Source organism: Saccopteryx leptura, chromosome 3, assembly GCF_036850995.1.
Source record: "Saccopteryx leptura isolate mSacLep1 chromosome 3, mSacLep1_pri_phased_curated, whole genome shotgun sequence".
In the NCBI taxonomy this organism is placed as follows: domain Eukaryota; kingdom Metazoa; phylum Chordata; class Mammalia; order Chiroptera; family Emballonuridae; genus Saccopteryx; species Saccopteryx leptura.
The window spans coordinates 209,899,235-209,918,273 of record NC_089505.1 but is presented as its reverse complement, the minus strand read 5'-3'; the positions used below and the strand labels follow the sequence as shown (position 1 = coordinate 209,918,273).

General features: G+C 36.1%; 1 protein-coding gene across 4 annotated transcripts in view; it reads right to left on the bottom strand.

The window, feature by feature from the left end:
• The window catches only part of WARS2 (tryptophanyl tRNA synthetase 2, mitochondrial), a 119,210-nt gene that overhangs the window by 50,971 nt on the left and 49,200 nt on the right, over positions 1–19,039 (bottom strand). For 3 of the 4 annotated variants that reach the window (XM_066377308.1, XM_066377304.1, XM_066377307.1), the window contains exon 2: positions 7,528–7,785. The exons of the other annotated variant lie outside the window; for it this stretch is intronic. In XM_066377308.1, the coding sequence (XP_066233405.1) occupies positions 7,528–7,785 (258 nt within the window). The remainder of the gene's footprint in view (positions 1–7,527; positions 7,786–19,039) is intronic. 4 annotated transcript variants of the gene reach the window in all.

The window sequence follows — 19,039 nt, the reverse complement described above, 5'->3', positions numbered from 1 at the left end:
TGGCAAGACTCACCAAGGAAAAAAGAGAAAGGACTCATATAAACAAAATCCAAAATGGAAGAGGAGATATCACCACAGATATCATAGATATACAAAGAATTATTGTAGAATACTATGAAAAACTATATGCCACCAAATTTAACAATCTAGAAGAAATGAATAAATTCCTAGAACAATACAACGTTCCTAGACTGAGTCATGAAGAAGCAGAAAGCCTAAACAGATGAATTAGCAGGAAGGAAATAGAAAAAAACTATTAAAAACCTGCCCCAAAATAAAAGTCCAGGCCCAGACGGTTATACTAGTGAATTCTCTCAAACATTCAAAGAAGACTTGGTTCCTATTCTTCCAAAAAATTGAAAAAGAAGCAATACTCCCAAACACATTTTATGAGGCCAACATAACCCTCATACCGAAACCTGGCAAGAAAGGCACAAAAAAAAACAACTACAGACCAATACCTCTAATGAATACAGATGCTAAAATACTAAACAAAATAATAGCAAATTGAATACAACATATTAAAAAAATAACTCATCATAATCAAGTGGGATTCATCCCAGAATCTCAAGGATGGTTCAACATACATATAACAGTTAATGTAATACACCATATCAACAAAATAAAGAACAAAAATCACATGATCTTATCAATAGATGCTGAAAAGGCATTCGATAAAATACAACACAACTTTATGTTTAAAGCACTCAACAAAATGGGTATAGAAGGAAAATATCTCAACATGATAAAGGCCATATATGATAAACCATCAGCTAACATCATATTAAATGGCATAAAACTGAGGACTTTCCCCCTTAAATCAGGAACAAGACAGGATTGTCCACTCTCTCCACTCTTATTTAACGTGGTGCTAGAGGTTCTAGCCAGAGCAATCAGACAAGATAAAGAAATACAAGGCATCCATATCAGAAAAGAAGAAGTAAAGGTTTCATTTTTTGCAGATGATATGATCCTATACATCGAAAACCCCAAAGAATCCACAAAAAGATTACTAGAAACAATAAACCAATAAGGCAGGGTCGCAGGATACAAAATTAATATACAAAAGTCCATAGCCTTTTTATATGCTAACAATGAAACATTAGAGAATGAACTAAAAAAAATAATCCCCTTCACTATTGCAACAACAAAAAAATATCTAGAAATAAACATAACAAAGAATGTAAAGGACCTATATTACGAAAACTACAAAGCATTGTTGAGGGAAATCGAAAAAGATACAATGAAATGGAAAAATATTCCTTGTTCTTGGATAGGAAGAATAAATATAATCAAAATGACCATATTACCCAAAGCAATACACAAATTTAATGCAATTCCCATCAAAATTCCAATGTCATTTTTAAAGAAATGGAACAAAAAAAACATTGATTTATATGGAACTATAAAAAACCCCAAATAGCCCAAGTAATCCTAAGGAAAAAGAACGAAGCTGAGGGCATTACAATATCTGACTTCAAATTGTATTATAGAGCCATGACAATCAAAACAGCATGATATTGGCAAAAAGATAACCACTCAGACCAATGGAACAGAATAGAAAGTCCAGAAATAAATCCACATATATATGGTCAAATAATTTTCGATAACGGGGCCAACAACACACAGTGGAGAAAAGAAAGCTTCTTCAACAAATGGTTCTGGGAAAACTGGAAAGCCACATGCAAAAGAATGAAACTTGACTACAGTTTGTCCCCTTGTACTAAAATTAATTCAAAATGGATCAAAGACCTAAATATAAGACCTGAAACAATAAAGTACATAGAAAAAAACATAGGTACTAAACTCATGGACCTGGGTTTTAAAGAGCATTTTATGAATTTGACTCCAAAGGCAAGAGAAGTGAAGGCAAAGATAAATGAATGGGACTACATCAGACTAAGAAGTTTTTGCTCAGCAAGAGAAACTGACAACAAAATAAACAGACAGCCAACTAAATGGGAAATGATATTTTCAAACAACAGCTCAGATAAGGGCCTAATATCCAAAATATACAAAGAACTCATAAAAACAACAAACAAACAAACAATCCAAGAAAAAAATGGGAAGAGGACATGAACAGACACTTCTCCCACGAAGAAATACTAATGGCCAACAGATATATGAAAAGATGCCCATCTTCATTAGTTATTAGAGAAATGCAAATGAAAACTGCAATGAGATACCACCTCACACCTGTTAGATTAGCTATTATCAACAAGACAGGTAATAGCAAGTGTTGGAGAGGCTGTGGAGAAAAAAAAAACCCTCATCCACTGTTGGTTGGAATGTAAAGTAGTACAAGCATTATGGAAGAAAGTATGGTTGTTCCTCAAAAAACTGAAAATGGAACTACCTTACGACCCAGCAATCCCTCTACTGGGTATATAACCCCAAAACTCAGAGACATTTTATGTAAAGACACATGTAGCCCCATGTTCACTGCAGCATTATTCACAGTGGCCAAGACATGGAAACAACCAAAAAGCCCTTCAATAGATGACTGGATAAAGATGTGGCACATAAACACTATGGAATACTACTCAGCCATAAGAAATGATAGCATCGGATCATTTACAACAAAATGGATGGATCTTGATCAGTGGTCCTCAACCTTTTTTGGGCCACAAACCGGTTTAATATCAGAAAATATTTTCACGGACCAGCCTTTAGGGTGGGACGGATAAATGTATCACGTGACCGAGACAAGCGTCAAGACTGAGTCTTAGATGGATGTAACAGAGGGAATCTGGTAATTTTTAAAAAATAAAACATCATTCAGACTTAAATATAAATAAAACAGAAATAATGTAAGTTATTTATTCTTTCTCTGCAGACCGGTACCAAATGGCCCACGGACGAGTACTGGTTTGCAGTCCGGAGGTTGGGGACCACTGATCTTGATAACATTATACGGAGTGAAATAAGTAAATCAGAAAAAACTAAGAAGTTCATGATTCCATACATAGGTGGGACATAAAAATGAGACTAAGAGACATGGACAAGAGTGTGGTGGTTGAGGGGGGAGAGGGAGGGAGAGAAGAATGGGGAGGGGAGGGGCACAAAGAATACCAGATAGAAGGTGACAGAGGACATTCTGACTTTGGGTGATGGGTATGCAACATAACTGAATGACAAGATAGCCTGGAGATGTTTTCTTTGAACCTATGTACCCTGATTTATTGATGTCAACCCATTAAAATTAATAAAAATTTATAAAAAAATAAAATAAAAATGCTACAAGTATTTTCTTTTCAATCTCATCTATTGGAGACTCCACAGCTTGATAAAAAACAGTTAATGATTTATTTTTGTATCACAAGACATAAAATAGGAACACTATGATGACACCTACGAGAGCACTGCAAATATAAGGCCAGTGTTGAATGAAGATAATAGCTGTATTTCCTTCTTTTTCATAGCCCCATAGTATTCCATTGTAGAAGGAAATATTACCTTTTGCAACAATATGGAGGGACCTGGAAACTATTATGTTGAGTGAAATAAGCCAGGCAGAGAAAGAAAAATATCATATGACCTCACTCATTTGAGGAATCCAAGAAATAATGAGAACTGAGGAATGGAATTGAGACAGAGGAGGGATCAAAGGGACCAGAAGAAAAGAGGACAGAGGGAAAGGGGATGATAGGATGAGATAAACCTGAAGGGAAGGGGGGAGGGCACTGTAAGGAGGGGGGCAAGGGAGATGTTGAGGGGAATATGGGGGAAGGAGGATGCATTCGGGGTGACCCTAGAATCTATGTAAACACAATTAATTAAATAAAAAAAATTTTTTTTAAAGATAATAGCTGTAAAGGGAGACTAGCTTATCGGATTGCACTTCTACATGAGAATGGTTCTAGGAAGCAAAAGCCAACACATGCCTTCACAGTGTCAGGACAGAACCTGAGGAAGGCCCTATCACCACCCTCCTTCAATAACTGAAGCTCGATAGCCACTTGAAGGGATGATAGGTCTAGGTACTCCTTTCCAAGCACTCTATGGGCATCAGGCAAGCACAGTTTCTATTTACATACTAAAAATGGTGATAAGCAGCCCTGGCCTGTTAGTTCAGTCCGTTAGAGTGTCATCCCATGACAAAGTTGCAGGTTCGATCCCTGATCACAGCACACATGGGAAGCAACTAATGAATGCATGACTGAGTGGAACAATGAATGAATGCTTCCCTATCCCACCTCTCTCTCTCCCTTTCTCTCTCTCTCTAAAATATCAATCAATAAATAAAAAATTAAGCCCTGGCTGGATAGCTGGGTTGGTTGGAGCATTGTCCCAAAGCACAGAGGTTGCCAGTTTGATCCCTGGTCAAAGCACGTACAGGAACAGCTCAATGTTCCTGTCTCTCTATCGCTCTCTCCCTGCCTCTCTCTCAAAAAGTAAACAAACAAACAAAAAACATGGTGATAAGCAACTATGTGGGATGATGGTTTATAGTCACTAAACTTCAGCCAATCCAGATTAGTGCAAAACTAAAAATTAAAGTTTATTTTATGCCCAAAAGAGCTAATTTTATAGCAAATAAAAATTTTAAAAACCTGGTCAATATATTGAAGGCATGAAAAATGCAGGAGCCTAAAAATCAAAGTTTTAAATTTTTTTAAGTGCAGAAAAATCAACTTTACAGGAAATAAGACTTGATCAACAAATCAAAACGCATAAAAAGAAGATTTAGGATCCATAATTAAATGTAATGTGTAAACCTTGATTGGATTACCATTTAAACAAGCCAACTGTAAAAGATATTTTGGGAGAATTGGCATAATTTGAAATATGAACTGGATATTAGACAATAAATGAAATTATTAACTTTGTTAGGTATGATGACAGTATTATAGTTATGTAAGAAAGTTTCCTTAATTTATAGAAAGGCACACTGAACTACCTAGGGAATGACATGTCATGTATGGTATTGCTTTTAAATACTTCAACAAAGAAGCCCAGGCTGCTTTGCTCAGTCGGTAAGAGCATCGTCCTAAAATGGCAAGGTTGTGGTTCAAACCCCGGCCGGGGCATACACAGGAAGCAAACAGCAAATGCATAACTAAGTTGAACAACAAGTAAATGTTTCTCTCTCTCTCTCTTTCTCTCTCTCCCTTCCCCTCTGTCTCTCTAAAATCAATCATTAAATAATAAATAAATACTTCAACAAAGAAAACATTGATGAGACAAATCACAAAATGTTATTAGTAAATGATAGAAATACAGTATACTATTCTCCCTACTCTTCTATGTTTATAATTTTCTTTATTAACTATTTTAATAAAGAAAAGAAAACCTGATAAAATATCCAATCCATCCACTGAGTTGCAATAAGGTTGGTTGCCCCAATGCAATAAGTGAATGGCTCACAGCAAGCAGGTCTTGAGGTCAGAGAGACACAGGAGGGAGTCTTTCATGCTGTCTTTGTGGGATAAGTTGTGCAATGTGGGCTGATGAATACTCTCCTCAAATTTTAATGGCAAATGATCAAAATTCTCCCATGGGAGCTGAAAGCAGGGACAGGAGGAATAGAATGGTGAGATAGTTTAGTGTCCCATTCAGGCCACTGAGGAAAATGACAACACCAGCTACCTTCACCCTTGGACCTGGACCCACAACTGTGGGAACCAACAGTTGGTTCCCATACCATAAAAAAGAAAAAAGAAAGAAAATCAAAGAGGTAAATGTTATTATTTCCCATTTACAAGGGAATTCTTACAAAGTCTCCATATTTTGCGTTATTCTTTCAATTGCTATTTTGAACAACAAAGTACTACATGGAAGAAGATACTTCTATTATTGCAAATATTAGATGCTTATGAAATCACTGCCAAAAATTCTTTACAAAGGAAAAGCAATTTATAATATGGTAATCATTCTTGGGGGTATGAGCTCAATACAAGTACTAAATGTGTTTGTAAATAAGACTTTAATTTTAAAAGTCACTTAAAAAAAGCCAATCTTGCCAGTAGTTACTGTGGAGATTAGACATTTTCCTCTACAAGAAGCATAGAAGTAGGTATTGGGAATACAATCTTTAGAAACAGTACCACGTAAGGATAAAAAAAGGCTGTTATCAAAAATAGCTCAAATGGCTAAAGGAGATGTGCTTTGGAAAATGCATAACGTGACTTAAAAGGTGCCTCTAATGCTGACCAGCATCATCATGTCAGAGACAGATATGAACAGTTGAATAAACATTGTTTCATGAAAGATGAGAGACACATTCCTTCCAGGGAGAAGGAGAAAGTTCTTCAAGGAAGGACAACCAGGAGGGTGTGGGATCCGAGGACCAGTCTGAAGAAGGTAAAACCTGAGGTTAAGGGCCTGTAAGGTAAGGGTGGTGCAAAATAAATGTGTCCAAGAATTTGAAGGGTAGTCATGTGGAAGTCAGAGTTGGTTTTGAATGTATTTTTGAGAGCAGAAGTTAAGTCAATGGGTAGAAATTATAGAGAAGCACTTGCTCAATATAAGCAAGTACTTAATAACAATTAGATCTGTCTAAGATTGACTTTGAAGTCATGTACAGGTAAAGGCTTCCTGACCAACTATACGGAAGAAAATTGAAGTAAATTGCCTTTATGGTCATTTTAATATTTAGATTCTATTCTTTTATCAAATTATCTCCAAGCTAGCAACAAGTTTAACTTATTGATAATTGCATTTATTTGGTAAAGACACTCTTTTCATTTATTACATATTTTTAAATGGTTGGTCTGTGTGAATCATTACGTTAAGTTCTGTAAGTGATAAAGCATACATAAAAACAATAGTTGTCAAAATTTATGACCAAGGAAGGAGATATACACATGTATAACGGACCATTCCTTGGCTGAGACTTTGTCACAAGGTTAAGGCAGATATGTAATGAGAGCATGATCCACTTAACATTTTCATCTTTTTTTGCTAGGGAGTGTTTTAAGGGCCCTGTCTCTAATCCAGGCTATCTGCCTGTCCAACAGTAAACTGATTCATCTATAGTAAAGATATGAGTCAAATATTTTGGCTTTGTTCTGAAGCCTTTCTTGGCTTGGACTCAAGTCACTGGACATTGCTTTCTAGTTTCCCAGCTAGTTCTCTCAAATCTTCTTGAAAGCTATTATACAAAGAATGAACAATGGGACTTATCCAATAGGCCTTCCAAATGCAATACCCAATAAAGTAACATTGGAGTTATGGAAAACCATTGGTCACTTTAGTGACCTCAGGAGATTAGGCAACAGTATTGAAGTCATCCGTTGAATGTAACCCAGTAGAGAAAACAATTCCAGGTCTAGAAGTACTCATGAGAAACAACTTTTGGTATATGAAGAACTATAAACTAACCACGTATAGTGGAAGAAAAGTTGAAAAATACTACTGCATTATCATGATATTTAATGATATGAATACAAGGAAAACATTACAATGAAACAATCACACTTGATGAAATCACCCTTGAACAACATTTTGTAGTTGAGCAAACTTTTCAAAATGTTCCTCAGAAATCTAAAAATAAAAGTTTTCTTGGTTCTAATCTAAAAAGCTGACCTGAGATTGTTGGAAAAGGATGCTCTTCTCTGGGTTTATGCCACAGGCAAGAAGAGTGGCAGTCATGTCCAAGATGCTCTGCTGAAGGATGGCTGGATCTTGGGGGACAGTGATGGAGTGCAGGTCAACGATGCTGTACAGCACAGGGCCAGGTTCACTCTGCAACCTCACCCAGCACTCAATGGCTCCCAGGTAGTTGCCAAGGTGGGGGATTCCTGTAGGCTGAATGCCAGAGAAAACTCGTCTCACAGCATCTTTCTGCAACAGAGGAAAACAAACATATTTGCCACACAGGCGGAATCCACAAGTCCCATGTCCAGGTCATTGTAGCTACTATGGCTAGCCCTATTTTTTTAACTGCAACCTGACAGTCATCATTCTTATGCATTTGTTTTGTGCTTACTCTGTGCGAAGCACGGTGCTATTAGGGGAAGAAAATGATATAGAAAACGTGGGGGTTTTTTTGCATTTAAAAACTTACAAATACAAAAACACATAAGGAAAGGTCTGTGCCCCCAAGGGAATTCAAGCTAATTGGAGACAGAAGATATATTTATGAAAAGATAAGTAAACAGTACAATGTGGCAACATGACCTTGGTCAATTTGGAAAGATAAATAGTGGGGTACAGGTAGGGGTCCCTAGAAGGAAAAGATGACTGTGGAGCCAGGGCTCAGTGAGAAAGACTTGAGACACAGAATCGAATTTAGTTGGAGATTAAAAGGAACTCCATGGTTATTTAAGTGATTTCACTCATTAAGGCAATGAAGGCCATAGATTACAGGGTAAAGGCTACTATTTACTTAATTCAGTTTTCTTTAAAAAGAATTGCTAAGCCCTGATTGAATAGTTAGTGCGCCGTCCTAATGCGCAAAGATTGCAAGTCTGATCCCCATTCAGGGCACATACAGGAACAGATCAATGTCTCTGTCTCGTTCTCTCTATCCCTTCCTCTCTCTCTAAAATTCATAAATATATTTAAAAATAAAAACAATTGCTGATATAATATCAGCAATATTATATAATTACGTATATTAAGTGTAGTTAATTATATAATTAATATAATTAAGAGTGCGGGAATCTTGGGCTAGAAATTTGGAAACCTACACTCTATTTTTTTTTTTTAATTTTCCCATTGATTTTGAGAGAGACAAAGGAAGGAGGGAGGAAGGGAAGAGTGAGGTAGGGATGGAGGGAAGGAGGGAGGGAGAGAAAGAGAGAGAGAGAGAGAGAAGCATTAACTCATTGTCCCACTTAGTTGTTCAATTGGTTGCTTCATATATGTGCTCTGACCAGGGATCAAACACATGGCCTCGGCACACCATGACAGTGCTCTATCCACTGAACAAACCAATCAGGGCCACCTATACTCTTATTTCTAATATTACCAATATTGCCTCTTGCTAAAGTTATTTAACTTTTTTTGTGCTTCAGCTCCCTTTTAATTTTGATAAATCATATTTGGTATTTTATTTCTTCAAAAGGAGTTTTAAATTCTGTAAAATTTTTTAAATTATAAGACAGTCTCATTGTGGTCTTGTTTTTCTACTGGTTTTAGATTGAAGGTAAAATAGGAAATGAAAAGAAAAAAATATGATACAGGGTGAAAATATGCAATTTTTCCCTTGAATGATTTTGCATTCTATAGTGAAAAACCAAAAATAAAATTATCAGTAAATGTGCAGTAACTAAAAGAATGTGAAAAAATAAAATGCATCATTATAATTTTTAACAACAACAAAATAATAATAGCAGCCATAATTTACAGGACAACTACTATGTTGCAGGCATTTATGCTCAGTGCTTTATATATGTCAATGTATTTAATCCTTATAATACCCAATAGGGTCAGCATCTTATTACCTTCAATTTGTAGGTGAGAAAACTGAGGTGCAGACATATAATTGCCCATGGACACAAAGATAGTAAGTGGGGGAATTGGATAACAAGCCAGGTATCACTGGCTTCAAAGCCTTGTGTGCTTCTTCCACTACCTGCCATGTTTTGCATAAAACCATCTATGAAGACTTTATTACATTCATTGTATTAATTTTGCAACTTTTTCGTAGGTTTGAAAATTTGCAAAAAAGAAAAAGTCATGGGGAGAGAGACCATTCTAATATATGTATCTTGGTGTATCACATGTCAAGTTTCTCTAGTGTATACAGGTAAACATAGAAATGCTGGGTCATAAAGTATGCATATGTATCTCCAACTGGACTACAGTTGCTCAGCTATTCCCAACTATGTAACAATGTGCAGTTTCTACATCAATTCCTGTTTTTCCACATCCTCATTAACACTTTGCCAGCATTTTTATTTTTAGTTAATCTGGGTGGATATGTGGTAAAATCTCATTATGGTTTAATTGCATTTCTTTGACTATTAAAGAAGTTGGAAGACTCTTACAGTTATTGGCTACTTTTACTTCCTCCTGTATGGAGAGCCTTTTCAAGTCATTTTGCCTACTTTTCTCACATTGGATTGTCTTTTATTGATTCAAGAACATTTATAGCCTGACCAGGCAGTGGCACAGTAGATAGAGCACTGGCCTGGGACATGGAGGACCCAGGTTCAAAATCCCAAGGTCACCAGTTTGAACGCGACCTCATCTGGTTTGAGCAAGGCTCACCAGCTTGAGCCCAAGGTCGCTGGCTTGACCAAGGGGTCACTCACTCTGCTTTAGCCTCCTGGTCAAGGCACATATGAGAAAGCAATCAATGAACTAAGGTGTCGCAACGAAGAATTGATGCTTCTCATCTCTCTCCATTCCTGTCTGTCTGTCCCTCTCTCTGTTACAAAACAACAACAAGAACACATTTATATATGCTGAATACTAACATTTTGTTAATTACATGTTTGTTCAATATATAATATATTCTTTCATTGTGTGGCTGTCTTCTTTATGTTATCTTTTGATGAAGAGATGTTCTTTATTTTACCAAATATATAATTTTTGACTACAGATTTTTCTGTCATAGAAGAAATCTTTCAAAACACCGAGGTCATGAAGAGATTGTGTGTATACACAGACAGGGGTAGGCTCAATTGTGAGCATGTGAAACACAGAGTTTATTCTTGTATTATTATTTATTAATTCTTGTATTATTTTTTTAAATTCTTATTTATTGACTTTAGCGAGAGAGGAAGGGAGAGAGAAAGAGAGAAAGAGAGAGAGAGAGAGAGAAAGAAAGAAAAAAAAAGAGAGAAAGAAAGAGAGAGAGAGATAGGAACATCAATATGTTCCTACATGTGCCCTGACTAGGGATCGAACCAGCAACCTCCATACTTTGGAACAATGCTCCAACCAACTGAGCCACCTGGCCAGAGCAATTATTGTATTATTTATATGAACAACTGTAAACCTACTCACCCCTCCCCCCGTATATACTTATATCATATAAAGTATAGGTATGTGCATGTGTGTATGCCTTAAAGTCTTATCTTTCACACTAGTATCCATTTTTGGTTTTTTCCATATGGTATGGCATCTAATTTCTTTTTTTTCCTACATAGATACCTACTTGTTCCAGAACAACTTATTAAAAAGATTCTGTCCCCACTGCTCTGGAAGACAATTCTGTCATAAATCAAGTATCTCTGTATGTTTGATCTGTCTCTGGTTCTTTCTATTCTATCCTATTGGTCCGTTGATCTATCTCTGCACTAATACAACTGCCTTTTTCATAAATCTTGGGACTTGGTAAAGGAAGTCTTTCCACCTTCTTTTTTTTTAATTTTTTTCCATTTTTTATATAGATCCTTTAATGATTCTTAATTAGTTTTTAATCATTTTTCTTCTTTTTTAAATTTTTTTAATTTTAATGGGGTGACATCAATAAATCAGGGTACATATGTTCAAAGAAAACATGTACAGGTTATCTTGTCATTCAATTATGTTGCATACCCATCATCCAAAGTCAAATTGTCCTCCGTCACCTTCTATCTAGTTTTCATTGTGCCCCTCCCCCTTCCCCTCTCCCTCCCTCTCCTCCCCCGCACCCCCCCTAACCACCACACTCTTGTCCATGTCTCTTAGTCTACTTTTTATGTCCCACCTATGTATAGAATCATGCAGTTCTTGGTTTTTTCTGATTGACTTATTTCACTCCATATAATGTTATCAAGATCCCACCATTTTGTTGTAAATGATCCGATGTCATCATTTCTTATGGCTGAGTAGTATTTCATAGTGTATATGTGCCACATCTTCTTTATCCAGTCATCTATTGAAGGGCTTTTTGGTTGTTTCCATGTCTTGGCCACTGTGAACAATGCTGAAATGACATGGGGCTACATGTGTCTTTACGTATCAATATTTCTGAGTTTTGGGGGTATATACCCAGTAGAGGGGTTGCTGGGTCATAAGATAGTTCTATTTTCAGTTTTTTGAGGAACCACCATAGTTTCTTCCATAATGGTTGTACTACTTTACATTCTTACCAACAGTGGATGAGGGTTCCTTTTTCTCCACAGCCTCTCCAACATTTGCTATTTACCTGTCTTGTTGATAATAGCTAAACTAACAGGTGTGAGGTGGTATCTCATTGCAGTTTTCATTTGCATTTCTCTAATAACTAATGAAGATGAGCATCTTTTCATATATCTGTTGGCCATTAGTATTTCTTCGTGGGAGAAGTGTCTGTTCATGTCCTCTTCCCATTTTTTTCTTGGATTGTTTGTTTGTTGTTTTTATGAGTTCTTTGTATATTTTGGATATTAGGCCCTTATCTGAGCTGTTGTTTGAAAATATCATTTCCCATTTAGTTGGCTGTCTGTTTATTTTGTTGTCAGTTTCTCTTGCTGAGCAAAAACTTCTTAGTCTGATGTAGTCCCATTCATTTATCTTTGCCTTCACTTCTCTTGCCTTTGGAGTCAAATTCATAAAATGCTCTTTAAAACCCAGGTCCATGAGTTTAGTACCTATGTTTTTTTCTATGTACTTTATTGTTTCAGGTCTTATATTTAGGTCTTTGATCCATTTTGAATTAATTTTAGTACAAGGGGACAAACTGTAGTCAAGTTTCATTCTTTTGCATGTGGCTTTCCAGTTTTCCCAGAACCATTTGTTGAAGAAGCTTTCTTTTCTCCACTGTGTGTTGTTGGCCCCGTTATCGAAAATTATTTGACCATATATATGTGGATTTATTTCTGGACTTTCTATTCTGTTCCATTGGTCTGAGTGGTTATCTTTTTGCCAATATCATGCTGTTTTGATTGTCATGGCTCTATAATACAATTTGAAGTCAGGTATTGTAATGCCCTCAGCTTCGTTCATTTTCCTTAGGATTGCTTGGGCTATTTGGGTTATTTTATGGTTCCATATAAATCTGATGATTTTTTGTTCCATTTCTTTAAAAATGACATTGGAATTTTGATGGGAATTGCATTAAATTTGTGTATTGCTTTGGGTAATATGGTCATTTTGATTATATTTATTCTTCCTATCCAAGAACAAGGAATATTTTTCCATTTCATTGTCTTTTTCGCTTTCCCTTAACAATGCTTTGTAGTTTTTGTTATAGAGGTCCCTTACATTCTTTGTTATGTTTATTCCTAGGTATTTTTTTGTTGCAATTGTTAAGGGGATTATTTTTTTGAGTTCATTCTCTAATGTTTCATTGTTAGCATATAGAAAGGCTATGGACTTTTGTATGTTAATTTTGCATCCTGAGACCTTGCTGTATTGGCTTATTGTTTCTAGTAATCTTTTTGGTGGAGTCTTTGGGGTTTTTGATGTATAGGATCATATCATCCGCAAAAAATGAAACCTTTACTTCTTCTTTTCTGATATGGATGCTTTTTATCTCTTTATCTTGTCTGATTGCTCTGGCTAGAACCTCTAGCACCACGTTAAATAAGAGTGGAGAGAGTGGACAACCCTGTCTTGTTCCTGATTTAAGGGGGAAAGTCCTCAGTTTTATGCCATTTAATATGATGTTAGCTGATGGTTTATCATATATGGCCTTTATCATGTTGAGATATTTTCCTTCTATACCCATTTTGTTGAGTGCTTTAAACATAAAGTTGTGTTGTATTTTATCGAATGCCTTTTCAGCATCTATTGATAAGATCATGTGGTTTTTGTTCTTTGTTTTGTTGATATGGTATATTACGTTAACCATTTTATGTATGTTGTACCATCCTTGAGATCTGGGATGAATCCCACTTGATCATGATGAATTATTTTTTTAATATGTTGTTGTATTCGATTTGCTAGTATTTTGTTTAGTATTTTTAGCATCTGTATTCATTAGAGGTATTGGTCTGTAGTTTTCATTTTTTGTGCTGTCCTTGCTTGGTTTCGGTATAAGGGTTATGTTGGCCTCATAAAATGTGTTTGGGAGTATTGCTTCTTCTTCAATTTTTTGGAAGACTTTGAGTAGAACAGGAACCAAGTCTTCTTTGAATGTTTGATAGAATTCACTAGTACAACCATCTGGGCCGGGACTTTTATTTTTGGGGAGGTTTTTAATATTTTTTCTATTTCCTTCCTGCTAATTGGCTTGTTTAAGCTTTCTGCTTCTTCATGACTCAGTCTAGGAAGGTTGTATTGTTCTAGGAATTTATCCATTTCTTCTAGATTGTTGAATTTAGTGGCATATAGTTTTTCATAGTAACTTTATTATATGCGGCTTAAGTGTCTGTTTGTCGCCGATAGCTTATTGGTTGCTTGTGTAACTGTACTAGCCAATGGGGTGAAGTTGCCACAGCATTCAAATAGTCCCGCTTTCTGGCATGCCACCTCACAAATTGAGGTTAAAGACTGGAGCAATTATTATGCTGTTAAGAAATCTTAACACCAGAAGGGGTCTTTGCAATGGTACAAGACTAGAGGTTCTCCAATTGAAAATTAATGTCATAATAGCTAAGTCTTTGACTGGCTCCTCTAAATGTGAAATACATGTCATTCCAAGAATTGATTTGGCTCCATCTCAAACAGGGTTGCCGTTTCAATTGAGACGTAGACAATTTCCTGTAAAACTTGCCTTTGCTATGGCCATCAATAAATCTCAGGGCCAAACACTTAAGTGTGTTGGCATTTTTTTACCTGAGCCTGCATTTGGATGCAGTCAACTTTATGTTGCCTGTTCAAGAGTTCGTGAAAGAATGGACGTAAAATTAAAAATAATTGATGGTCCTCTGCAAGGCGAGCTTAAAAATGATGGAAAGATCTACACAAGAAATGTTGTGTACAAAGAGATCTTTGACATGTGAATTAACATTTTATTATTTAAATCACCTTTATTTATTGAGCTAGCGGTGGCTCTCAAGAAATGTACCGCCAGTGGTTTCCTTCATTGCACTCTACTTTAAGCAATTAAGCAAGTAGAAGGGGGAAACCCCGTGGGGCAGTAAGCAAAGGGGTGTCCTCGCCGCCTGCCCTGGGTAATTCAGTTTGAATTAGCAGACACCTTTGCACAAATCATTTTTATTACAATTTATAATATCTAGAACAGCGGTCATTTCATATGACCACTGGGCTTTCTAGTTCTACAATAATTCTTTGTATATCTATGATATACATGGTGATTTTTCCTCTTTCATTTTGGATTTTGTTTATATGAGTCCTTTCTCTTTTTTCCATGGTGAGTCTTGCCAAGAGTTTGTCAATTTTGTTGATCTTTTCAAAGAACGAGCTCCTTGTTCTATTAATTTTTCTATACTTTTTCTGTTCTCTATTTCATTTATTTCTGCTCTGATTTTTATTATCTCCTTTCTTCAGCTGGTTTTGGGTTGTCTTTGCTCTTCTTTTTCTAGTTCCTTAAGGTGTGAAGTTAAGTGGTTCACTTGGGTTCTCTCTTGTTTGTTCATATAGGCCTGAAGTGATATGAACTTCCCTCTTATCACTGCTTTTCCTGCATCCCAGAGATTCTGATATGTCGTATTGTCATTTTCATTTGTCTGTATATATCTTTTGATCTCTGCGTTTATTTCTTCTTTGACCAATTCATTTTTTAAAAGTATGTTGTTTAGTTTCCACATATTTCTGGGGGGTTTTTCCTCTTATTTGTAGTTGAAATCTAGTTTTAAGGCTTTATGATCAGAAAATATACTTGGTACAAGTTCGATTTTTCTGAATTTGCTGATGTTATTTTTGTGGCCCAACATATGGTCAATTCTTGAGAATGTTCCATGTACACTAGATAAAAATGTATATATCGCTTTGAGATGAAATGTCCTGTTGATGTCTATCATATCCAGGTGCTCTAGTGTTTTGTTTAAGGCCAATATATCTTCATTGATTTTCCGTTTGGATGAATGATCTAGAGCCATCAGTGGTGTATTGAGGTATCCAGGTATGATTGTATTTTTGTCAGTTTTTGTATTATGGTTAATAAGTAGTTGTCTTATATATTTTGGTGCTCCTTGGTTTGGTGCATATATTTAAGAATTGTTATGTCTTCTTGATTCAGTGTCCCCTTAGCCATTATGAAATGACCATTTTTGTCTCTGAGTACTTTTGCTGTCTTGTAGTCAGCGTTACTAGATATGAGTATTGCTACGCCTGCATTATTATGGATGTAATTTACTTGGGAGTATTGTTTTCCAGCCCTTCACTTTGAATTTGTTTTTATCCTTGTTGCTTAGATGTGTTTCTTGTAGGCAGCATACAGTTGGATTTTCTTTTTTAATCCATTCTGCTACTCTGTGTCTTTTCATTGGTGAGTTTAATCCATTTACATTTAGTGTAATTATTGACACTTGTGGGTTCCCTATTGCCATTTTATAAATTGCTTTCTGTTAGTTTTGTATCTTATTTGATTATTCTCTTTCGTTTTTCTATCCTTTGTTTTTGTTTGGTTGTATTCCATATTTCTTTCCTCTGTTGACATCTTTTTTAAGTCCTGTGCTTCTGTGGTGGTTTTTTCAAGGGTAGTTACCATTAAGTAATGAAAAGGGTACCTACCATGTTCATTGTATTACACTATCTTATGAGTGCTTCTGCACTCTATCATCCTTTGCTACTGTTAATTTCCGTCCTCTCACCCCCCCCCTTTTTTGTTGTTGTTGTCACAGTTTAAATTTGGTTTTATTATGTTCTTGGTGGAGCTTTTACTTGTGGTTTTGTTTTGTTTTGTTCTTTGTATCTAGTTGGAAAACCTCCTTTAGTAATTCCTGAAGTGGGGTTTTCTGATGATAAATTCCCTCATCTTTTCTGTATCTGTGAGTATTTTTATTTCTCCTTCGTATTTGCAGGATAGCTTTGATGGATATAGTATTTTTGGCTGAAAGTTCCTCTCTTTCAAAACTTTAAATATTGGGGCCCACTCTCTTCTAGCTTGTAGAGTTTCTGCTGAGAAATCCGATGATAATCTAATAGGCCTTCCTGTATATGTTGTATTCTTCTTTTCCCTGGGTGCCTTGAGAATCTTTTCTTTGTCGTTGGTTTGTGCAAATTTCATTATGATGTGCCTTAGAGTGGGTTTGTTGGGGTTAAGAAAACTCGGTGTTGTTTGCTTCTTGAATTGGAGGCTTTAGTTTTTTCCACAGGCTTTGGACGGTCTCATCCATTATTTGTTTGAAATGGAATGGAGATTCCATTTTCTTTCCTCCCTCTGATATACCTATTATTCTTATGTCATTCTTTTTGATGGAATCAGACAATTCCTGTAGGTCTTTCTCATTTTTTTTGAAATTTTTGAGTCTCTTTCTTCTTCTCACTGTTGTGCCTCTAGTTTCTTGTCTTCTATTTCACTAATCCTACCTTCTATCTGGCCTGTTCAATTAGCTAAGCTTGTTACCTTGTTTTTCAGTTCATGAATTGAGTTTTTCATCTCTGTTTGATTTGTTTTTATAGTTTCAATTTCTTTGGTAATATATTCTTTGTGTTCGTTGAGTTGTTTTCTGAGCTCTCTAAATTGCCTTTCTGTATTTTCTTGTATATCTCTGAGTATTTTTAGGATTTCTATTTTAAATTCTTTGTCATTTAGCTCCAAGGTTTCCAATATATTAAATTTTTTCTCCATTGATTTTTCCTCATCTATCTGTGCTACATTTCTGTCTTTTGTATCCATGATATTCAATTTCCTTTTCCTTAATGGCATCTGAGGGTGGTTTTGTTGATAGTACTAATGAGAATTAAGAAAACAATAAAATAATAAGTAAAGAAAAAAGAAAATTAATTATTTCCCTGTTTTTCTCCTCTCCTCTCCCTTCCTCCTTGAGAAAAAATTGTGATGAACTATGAATTATATTGTGCTAAATGGAACAAAAACTACCTATAGTAGAGGACCTGAGTTGGGGAGAAGTGATAAAGAGGCAAAAAAGGAGGTATGGAACCACAAATCTCAAAAAAGGAAAACATTTCAGTCAAAAATAAAATGATTTGCTTGTAAGTGATGGTGGAATAAGAGTTATAATGAGAGGGATAAGAGGGAAACAGGAAAAAGGGAAAAAATTAGAAAGTTACTATTGTATTGAGTGAAGCAAAAAATAGATAAAATGGAGGGCCAGGGTTGGGAGGAATGCTTATGAGTTCAAAAGCAAAGTAAAAAGCACCCAAAGTGCCACAAAGAAAAATTTGAGTCCCAAATAAAATAGTTTGTTCATGATTGAGGATTGAATGAGAGAAAAAGTAAAGGAGAAAAGAAGAAACTAACCTAGAGGGAGAAAAAAAGAAAGAGGAAAAAACAAAAAGAAGAAAAAAGAACAAAAAGAGAGAGAGAGTTAAGGGTTTTGGAGTGCAACCCTCATAGAGAGAAAGGAAGAAGAAAAGGAAGAAAATGGGAAATGTAACACTTATCGGTAGTGTACTTCAAGAAGAGGAAAGAATAAGGGGCAGAGAATAAAACAACCAAAGTGTTAGAAGAAGAAAATAATCAAGACAAGAAGATGAGAAAAAATAATAAACAAACAAAAAAATGGAGAAGGTTATAAAGTCTGTGGATTTTTCTTGATTTTGAGAGGCTATCTTCTTCCTTTTTCTTTCCTCTCCCTCTTCCTGGTTGGTGACTGTACCCAGGCTCTGCCCCTGTGGCACACTTAGGTAGAGGTTTGCAGATAAGTCTCTATAGTAATGTCATATATTAGGCTTCAGTCTCATTGGCAGTTAAGGCTCATTAGCATTTGCAGGCTCCACAATGAGAGAGTCCGTTTTCCCAGAGCCTCTCTCCTAGTTTTTCCTTCCTGAATTAGCAGCCTAATGATCCAGCTATGGGGTTGCTGCTGCGTCTGCCTGGAGAGTAAGAGGCTCAAAGAGCTGGCAAATCCCCACTCAGCAGAGGGCTCTGGGTAAGGCTCTGTCAGTCAGAGCCGCTAGCATATTCAGGCGGGCCTGGGAGCCAATTGCTCTCAAGGTCCTTTTCTATGCGCCTCCAGGCGTTTCCAGTATTCCTCAGCACTCTGGGACCACTCTCCCAGGCTTTTTGCACTTTGTAACCTGTTTTGGCTGGGTAGAAGATGGCCTAGTCACTGTTTGCAAAACAGGAGATCTTACAAGCTGCCAAATCCCTCTTTTTTTTTTTTTTTGTATTTTTCTGAAGCTGGAAACGGGGAGAGACAGTCAGACA